This window comes from Rhinopithecus bieti, unplaced genomic scaffold, assembly GCF_001698545.2.
Source record: "Rhinopithecus bieti isolate Rb0 unplaced genomic scaffold, ASM169854v2 scaffold_19685, whole genome shotgun sequence".
Classification (NCBI taxonomy): Eukaryota; Metazoa; Chordata; class Mammalia; order Primates; family Cercopithecidae; genus Rhinopithecus; species Rhinopithecus bieti.
Genome location: NW_016809568.1, coordinates 397303 through 406832, shown reverse-complemented (window position 1 = coordinate 406832; position 9530 = coordinate 397303). Strand labels below are relative to the sequence as shown.

The 9530-nt window shown below is 44.7% G+C and overlaps 1 protein-coding gene across 1 annotated transcript; it reads right to left on the bottom strand.

The window, feature by feature from the left end:
* Positions 1–219: 219 nt before the first annotated feature.
* CLDN34 (claudin 34) lies at positions 220–6466 on the bottom strand. Its single transcript, XM_017889727.1, has 2 exons — positions 6402–6466; positions 220–885 (listed from the first exon to the last, which is right to left on the bottom strand). The coding sequence occupies exon 2, from the start codon at positions 862–864 to the stop codon at positions 220–222; it is 645 nt and encodes a 214-aa protein (XP_017745216.1). The 5' UTR covers positions 865–885; positions 6402–6466.
* Positions 6467–9530: the final 3064 nt, after the last annotated feature.

Here is a 9530-nt window from a genome sequence, read left to right as displayed (position 1 = left end):
GTGGGAAGACTTTCAAATAAAAGTTCTCAATTCAACGAGCAAATCAGTGAACCACATTCAGATACACAAGACAACAGAAGGAGACAGTTGGCCACCTTCTGTCCCAAACTACACATGCATGGTCTTGAGTCGTTGGAAATATTTGGTAGAGCATGCTAATAACATTTTCCATAAACTCCCAGAAATCTTGGATTTGCAAAGCCAATGCAACCAGGAAATTCACGTTTCTGAAATATCAGGATGTACTTGGCAGTACAGGGGACATTTGTAAAATAGAGAAAACATCCCAGTTAACAGCATAGGCAAGACACCTATCCCTGCCACTTGAATGGCAGTGCCAACTTCCTGCACATCTGGCTTGAAGGGCATTTGGAGAGATGGCGGGAAGGTGATTCCCCATGAGTTTATGATGGCATCGTAGTTCTGGAGCACAGCAATTAAGATAAAGACACCAGCAGCAATGTTGAAAATTCCTGAAACAATGAATGAATTGTAGGTGTACTCCTCAAATATTTTCACAGACATGTTTCTAAGTGCAAAGATGTTAAAGGCTCTCCCGAAGAATCCGAAAATGCTGGCAGTCAGTAGGAAGCGTTGAGCCATGTAAATTTCAAAAGGGAGAAAGGTGTCCTGGTAGCTGTATCGGTAACAGAATTTGGTTGTGGTGCTGTTGGTGCGATGCTGGTAAATGCAGACTCTAAATATTCCCACGCAGGCGATCCCAGGGGGGTAGAGCGGGGTGTCTTTCATGTACCATATTCGCCACTCCACAAGGCCCATGGACGTAGAGGAGAGGATCCATCCTATGGTGGTAAGGGCGAAGACTGAAAATTGGCAGTTGGCACTGTTGCAGAACCAGAACATGGTGGCAGTGCACCCAGGAAACTACAAACAAATATAGAGCATGGTGAGGGGGGGATCCTGGGACCTGGGACAGCCTCCCAGGTGTTGTATTGGAGAAAGGAGACACTAGACTCTCTTGCTCTGCTAGTGCGAGTGCAGTCTGAGCAAACTTTGTGCAGGGCTGCTCCACAATATTTCCCAAAAGCCTTAAAATGCACACACCTTCAGACTGGCAGTTCCACTTCTGGGCATTGGTGCAAAGACATAAATAAGGTTGGCCACAAATCTGTAGCCACAAAGATGGCCATCACAGCATTGTGTGTAATACTGGAAACTGGGAAACAGCATCAAGTCCAACAACAGGGCATGGTGAAAGAATTTATGCTATGTCTACGCGATGGAGCTATACGCCAACATTGACAATACAAATGGAATCATACAAGGTGTAATAGTTTTGTGTGGTTCTTTTCACACGGCACAGTTTCAAGGATCATCCATGTTGTAGCAGGTATGAGAAGGTTGTCCCTTTTCATTGCTGAATGGTGTTCCGTTGTGTGGATAGACCAGTTTGTTCATTCATCAGGTTTTGGACATTTGGGTTGGTGCCATATTTTGGCTATTATAAATAATGCTGTCATGAACACTTGAATATAAAAGTTTGTATGGGCATATGTCCTTGTTTATCTGGTGTAGATGCCCAGGAGTGAAATTGGTGGTTCATATCGTAAGTGCACATTTAACTTTTTATAAATTGCTAAACTGTTTTCCCACGTGGCTGCACCATTTTGTATTCCCACCAGCAATGATGGACGTTCCAGTTTCTCCATATTTTCTCCAACATTTGGTATTTTTAATGTTTTTCATGACAGCCATTCTAGTTGCCATTCTATGTGACCAAAAGGGAGGTGTCCATAATATTTCAAATACAAATTACATGTTTCAAAATAATATGTATGATATAATCATAGATACAAATGGAACGGAAAGTCTATATCCTAAGCTATTAGGAGACATTTTTAAATGGGTTTGAGAGATTCTGAGTTTTTTCTAAGCTATTTGGATTGTGAAGGGTCACACACATATAGAAAAGCACACAAGTGTGCAGCTCAATTAATGATGATGGGGTGAACACCCATGGAGCCACCATTGCATTTCAGATACACAGTATTCCCACTTCCTTGCTTGCTTTCATAGTTTTATCATCTCAGCATGCATCCCCACACACCTTACCTCTATTTTGCCTGTTTTTCAAAATGGGGATCATATGGTCAATGCTTTTGTGTGACTGGTTTCTTTCACGCAATGTTGTGTCCATTTATGACACTCAGATTATAATTTTTTAATGGTGCCTGGCTGTTCAGTATTTTTAAATATTTCTGCAATAAGCATGATTATTTAAAATAAGAAAACAATAAAAAATATTTCATGAAACAGTTGTCTCAGGAAACTTGCCTGAGCCCAGGAGTTTGAGACCAGTCTGGACAACATAGCAAGACCCTGTCTCCAATAAAAAAATTGTCAAGCAATGGAAGATTGATTAATTTGAGTACATAAATACACTTTACTACCTAGTATATGTTAAAGTGAAGCCATTCATTTATTATAATACTTTGCAGATAGTAGAAAAAGATTTAGTAACATGGGAAAATGTCCATGGTGCATTGAATCTAAAATGCAGGTAACAAACTCGTTAGTATATATAGTAGTATAATCTTATTTTTGCCTATCATAAAATATGCTGGGAAGATAAAATGAGATGCATCTAAATATTAGGATTACTGATTTTCTTTTCATGTCTTAAAGTATATTACTTTTTTAATTGGAAAAAAATGGTGAGCACAGAGAGATACAAACATAAAAGTGTATTAATTAATTATTATCAAGAATAAGGCCAGGCATGGTGCTCACGCCTGTAATCCCAGCACTTTGGGAGGCCAAATAGGGCAGATCTCTTGAGGTCAGGAGTTTGAGCCCAGCTTGGCCAACATGGTAAAACCCCGTCTCTGCTAAAAATACAAAAATTAGCCAGGTGTGGTGGTGCACGCCTGTAGTCTCAACTATTTGGGAGGCTGAGTCAGGAGAATCACTTGAACTCAGGAATCGTAGGCTGCAGTGAGCAGAGATAGCACCACTACACTCCAGCCTGGGCAACAGAGCGAGACTCTGTCTCAAAAAAAAAAATTATTATCAAGAGTAATAAAAACATGGGTGTCTCCTGACCCAATCTCCCACTTCTTGGAATTAATTCTAGTGGACAAATCAGAGAAATGGGATCAAAGTGTCTGGGCACTGATGCTCACCAGGGGTGTTGTTGACACTAGGAATAAGAGAAATCTGGAGACAAGTAATATGTGAAGCAATACGGATGCTTAAGTACATTTCATAATTCCAGGTGATATAGCATATTATTCAACCATTTACAATGAAGTCTTCAAAAGCATTTTAATGACAGGAAATTGCCACTGTTTGCTAAGTGGGAAAAGGATGCAAAAGAATGTATAAATATACATGTTGTTTTACATATATATGTGTGTGTGTGTGTTTGTGTGTCTCTTTGTGTGTCTGTATGTGTGTATTTGTGTGTCTCCTTGTGTGTTTGTGTGTGTGTGTGTGTGTAGTTGTATGCCGCCAGTTTTGTTTTTAAAAGACACCCACATGTGGCCGGTCGCGGTGGCTCACGCCTGTAATCCCAGCACTTTGGGAGGCCGAGATGGGTGGATCATGAGGTCAGGAGAGCGAGACCATCCTGGCTAACATGGTGAAACCCTGTCTCTACTAAAAAAAAATACAAAAAAGTAGCCGGGCATGGTGGTGGGCGCCTGTAGTTCCAGCTACTCGGGAGGCTGAGGCAGGAGAATGGCGTGAACCTAGGAGGCAGACCTTGCAGTGAGCCGAGATCCACCACCTGCACTCCAGCCTGGCAACAGAGTGAGACTCCCGTCTCAAAAAAAAAAAAAAAAAAAAAAAAAGACAAAACCCACATGAATGCAGAAAACTTTGAAAAGTCTCTCCTGGGTGCTGGGAAGGGTGCAAGAGGAGTAGCTCACATACCTCGTCCCCGAATCCCCAAGAAGACACTCTGGAAAGAGATACTCATTTTTAAGGACGAATAAAGATGGGATGGAAATAGACATTTATGGAAAGGAAGGAAGAAAGGAGGAAGAAGGAGGGAGGGAGGGAGGAGAAAGAAGAAGGAAGGAAGTAAGGAAGGAAGAAGGAGGAAGGAAGGAAGGAAGGAAGGAAGGAAGGAAGGAAGAAGAAGTGGGGGAGGAGGGAGGAGAAATGAAGGGAGGAGGAGGGAGGGAGGGAGAGGAAGGCAGGAAGGGAGGGAGGAGGAGGAAAGAAAGAATTAAGCTACATTTCATAATTCCAGGTGATATAGCATATTATTCATGATACATGAACACTGAGGGTCTGAACTTTATCGAGGAGGCACGCTGGGGAGGGATGGGTCAGAGGTTGTTCCAGGCTGATGTCAGAGATCCCTCCTAATGGCCAGAACATTCCTGGCAGATGCCACATTTATAGCATCATTCTTTTTGGCAAGATAATCTTGAACAAATGATTATTATTATTATTGAGACAGAGTCTCACTCTGTCTCCCAGATTGGAGTGCAGTGAAGTGATCATAGCTCAATCAGCCTCAACCTGCTGGGCGAAAACCATCCTCCCACCTCAGCCTCCCAAGTAGCTGGGACCACAGGCGTGTCCCACCACACTCAGCTAATTTCTTTTTGTATTTTTTTGTAGTCTTGTTATGTTGCCCAGGCTGGTCTTAAACTCCTGGGTTCAAATGATCCTCCCACCTCGGCCTCCCAAAGTGCTAGGATTATAGGCATGAACCACTGTGCCTGGCTCAATAACTGTATTTCAAAATAAGTGTAATCCTGGGCATCTTGTTTTGCATCTTTTCTGGAAAAGGTCCGTAGGCTTCGCTAGGTATCAAACAGGTTCATACACAATAGAGATATCCTTTTTTGGCATATTTCGAGATGGCTCTTCAGAGAAGATGCAGACATAGGAATAGCCCTGTGTGGAGACAAGTGACTCCATCTTGAATGCTAATCCAGCAGTGTTGACTTTCTATTAACGCCAGTCCTGTGAAGGCCTCCTGATTCCTACTTTATTTACCATCCTTAGTGTAAGAACATATACTCACTATAAATATAAATTTTTTTTGAGACAGAGTCTTGCTCTGTCACCCAAGGCTGGAGTGCAGTGGTGTGTGATCTCCGGACACTGCAAGCCCTCCCGGGTTTCAGCGAGTCTCCCGCGTTAGCCTCAGGTGGGTGGATCACCTGAGGTCAGAAGTTTGAGACCAGCCTGTCCAACATGGTGAAACCCTGTCTCTGCTAAAAATACAAAAATTAGCTGGGTGTGGTGGTGCGCACCTGTAGTCCTAGCTACTCGAGAGGCTGAGGCAGGAGAATTGCTTGAACCCAGGAGGCGGAGGATGCAGTGGGCCGAGATTGCACCACTGCACTCCAGCCTGGCAACAGAGCGAGACTCCGTCTCAAAACAACAACAATAACAACAACAACAACAAAACTAAACTGAACAAATAATTGTCATGTGACCCAGGGGGCCAGCAGTGGTGGCTCACGCCTGTAATGCCAGCACTTTGGGAGGCTGAGGCGGGTGGATCAGATCACCTGAGGTGAGGAGTTCGAGACTAGCCTGGCCAACATGGTGAAATCCTGTCTCTTCTAGAAAAAAACAAACAAAAAATAGCTGGGCATGGTGGTATGTCCCTGTATTCCCAGCTCCTTGGGAGCCTGAGGCACAAGAATTGCTTGAACCCGGGAGGCGGAAGTTGCAGTGAGCCGAGATTACACCACTGCACTCCAGCCTGGGTGACAGAGGAAGATCTCCTCTTAGAAAAAAAAGAAAAGAATTGCTATGTGATCCAGCAATTCCATTTCTGGGTATATACCCAAAAAGATGTGAAAGCAGGGATTCAAAGACATATTTCTACACCCATGTTCATAGCAACATTATTCACAGTAACCAAAGGTGGAGACAACCCAAGCGCCCACCCACAGACAATGGAAGCCAAATGTGGTCTATACCGACACCAGAAATACGATCTCTGCCCACAGTCTCAAAAAGGAAGGAAGTTCTGCCACAGGCTACCACATAAATGAACCTTGAAGACATTACACTGAGTGAAAGAAGCCACTCACAAAAGGACAAATACTGTCTGGCTCCCCATACGGGAGGTACCTATAATAGAGAGTCAAACTCATAGACAGAAAGTAGGTGGTGGTTGCCAGGGGCTGGTGGGAACTAATGGGGAGTTCATGTTTCACAGGGACAGAGTTTCATTTGGGGAAGATAAAAAGTTCTGGAGGTAGACAGTGGTGACAGTTACCCAACAATTCCATGTTTTACTACCACTGAACTGTACACTTAAACAACTAAAATGGTCAATTTTGTGTTACATATACTTTACCACAATAAAAAAAAAAAAAGCACAATAAAGAAGGAACGAACCTCTGCTACCTAGTGATGTGGTCTCCACGTGAACCGGTGGCTTAAGGGGAGGGCAGTCAGCTCACCTGGACAGTGGGGCCGACATGGATACAGCTCCTCTCGATGACCTGCCTAGTTCTTCAGCACCGGCTTCTTGGTCCAGGCAGCTGGGAGTTCTCATCAACACTGTAGCCATGGTTTCTGGTTCTGAGGCCCTCCCTCAATGTTCTGTTCCCACATTCCACCAGTCACCCTGCTCATCCAGGTGGCAGTCCTAGGTCCTGAGGTCACTTCAGCCACCACCCTTTGGTTGCTTCCTTTGCTTCATCATGTAGCCTCTTTTGCTCTGTCAGCCTTTTGAGGGTGGGTATGTTTGCCAATAGACCTGCAGGGACCACCCCAACATCTGTATGGGCTCCTAATTTCTCTCTCCCCACCAGCCCTAGAACTGGTATCTAACTCATATCACCTGCAGGTAATTTTTTTTTTTTTCAAGATGGAGTTTCACTCTTGTCACCTAGCCTGGAGTACAATGGCATGATCTCGGCTCACCGCAACCTCCGCCTCCCGGGTCCAAGTGATTCTTCTGCCTCAGCCTTCTGAGTAGCTGGAATTACAGGCACCTGCCACTATGCACAGCTAATTTTTTTGTATTTTTAGTAGAGATGGGGTTTCACTGTGTTGGCCAGGCTGGTCTCGAACTCCTGACCTCATGATCCGCCCACCTCGGCCTCCCAAAGTGCTGGGATTATAGGCGTGAGCCACTGTGCCCGGCCAACATTTTTTTTTTTTTAAGCAGTGGCAATATATAAGTACAGGTGTTAGCAGAAGTGGCACCCACCTGGATGAGACTGCGTTGTGAAAGCCACTGACAACCCATGCATTAGGAAAGACACCATTAATTTTAATTTTATTTTTTTGAGACAGAGTCTCACTCTCACCCAGACTGGAGTACAGTGGCACAACAACAACTCACTGCAGCCTCAGTCAACCTCCTGGGCTCAAGAGATCCTCCCTCCTCAGCCTCTCAAGTAGCTGGGACCACAGGCACGCACTACCATGCCTGGTTAATTTTTGTATTTTTTGTAGAGATGGAATCTCACTTTGTTGTCCTGGCTGGTCTTCAACTCCTGGGCTTGGGATTACAGGCATGAGCCACCACGCCAGCTGGGAAAGATACTGTTAGCCCATGGGAAATGACCTTTTTCTAGCTAAGTCTTGAATTACAGGCTTGCTGGAACACAGTTTCGGTAGGTAAGACAAGTGGAAGATGTGGAGTGATTCCTGGTGTGTGAAACTGACCTGCTAAGGTTGGGGACAGCTTCAAATGGAACCTGTGTAAGAAATGAGGCTGCCAAAAGGCAAATGATGCCGGCTACCCAGTATGTGGAACTAAACATTGCACGGAAGTCAAAATCCCACTGGAGTCCTTTGCTTACAGGGTTTCCATAATAAGGAATTTATTCTGAGCAAATGAGCAGAGATGTGTGCAAAGATCTAAGTGCAAGGCACACCCAATGAACTCTGTAACTGAGGTTACAACTGAGACAAAAAGGCAAAATCCTAAAACCACACTTAGAGAACTGTTCAGCAAACCATTTTGTATCCTTATAATGGATATCATACCAAAATTCAATACTATGCTGCAGAATAATTAAGGAAAACATTCCCAATACTGCTAAGTAAAAAGCAGATTTCAAAAATAGTATTATATAATCCCATTTCCTTAAAAAAAGCAAAAGGAAAAAGGAGACAGGGAGGGAGGGAGGGAAAGAGGGAGAGAAGGAGGGAAGGAAAGAGGGAGGGGAGGAAGGGGGGAAGGAAGTCCTTAAGGAAGGTGGGAAGGAGGGAGGGCGGGAAGGAAGGAAGGGGGTATGTGGCTATGTTGCCTTCCATGGCAAAACAGGCTTTGCAGCTGTAATGGAATTGAGGATCCTGCCGTGGGGAGATGATCCCGGCTTAATCGGGTGGGCTAGTGTCATCACAAGGGTTCTTGTGTGAGGGAGGCAAGAGGGTCAGGGAGGGAGATGAGATGATAGAAGGAGAGTCAGGAAGAGACCGGAAGACGCTAGACTGCTGGTTTTGCGGCTGGAGGAAGGGGCCGTGAGACAAGGAATGGGGCGGCCTTCAGAAACTAGACAGGCAAGAAACCAATTCTCCCTGGAGCTTCCAGAAAGGAACGCAGCCCTGCTCACACCTTGACCTTAGCTCAGCATGATAGATTGCAGACTTCTGACCTTCACAACTGCAATGCATAAATGTGGCATTTTAAACCACTAACTTTGTGGTAATTTGTTACAGCATCAATAGGACACTAACACACTGCCTATGTCTGGCTGGAGAATTATTATTATTATTTTTTTTTTGAGACAGAGTTTTGCTCTTGTTGCCCAGGCTGGAGTGCACTGGCGCAATCTCGGCTCACTGCAACCTCCGCCTCCCGGGTTCAAGCAATTCTCCTGCCTCAGCCTCCCAAGTAGCTGAGATTACAGGTGCCCACCACCACGCCTGGCTAATTTTTTGTATTTTTAGTAGAGACAGGGGTTCACCATGTTGGCCAGGTTGGTCTTGGACTCCTGACTGGCTGGGGAATTCTATGTGATCTCTCTTGTTCTTCAGTGTCCTACACAATGTGACAAGTTTAAGTGCTTTTCTGCACTGACTATTGGTTATCTTAAAAAAAAAAAAATAGCAATGCACATATGCATTTTACCTGCACCCTCTCCTCAAAGCCCAGTAAAATGACAGAAACAGCTTAAAAGAGGCATTGACCCCCAGAGAACACAGCAGATGATTTACCAAAAAGATCCTGGTAGCAGGAAAGGTGATAAACAAATGCCAACTGGCCTGGTAGACCAGAAGGCTGAGCTGCAGACCTGTTGGGAACAAGACCCTTTGTGGCACCAGGTGCCTCTGCAGGGAGGGGATGTCGGTGGGGAAGTACAGAGGGACTGTCAGTAGGAATAGTGCCTGACAATCTATATCTGATGCCCCCAATTACCCCCTTCACGGCCGCCCCCCATAATCACCAGACCACCAGTCCCCTCCTGTGGCAGAAGGCAGGAGGGCCAATCTGAACTTGGAGGGAGGTAGCTGTACAGTCTTGCTCCCTCTGGGCTCCAAGTGTTTGATGATCTCCAACTGTTGTCATATAACAGATTTTCATGTGGAGAGCAGAAATAGCCACTTCCTTTTTTTTTTTTTTTTTTTTTTTT

Excerpts from the sequence above, each read along its gene's own strand:
- CLDN34 (XM_017889727.1), bottom strand. The coding sequence starts at position 864 with ATGTTCTGGTTCTGCAACAGTGCCAACTGCCAATTTTCAGTCTTCGCC.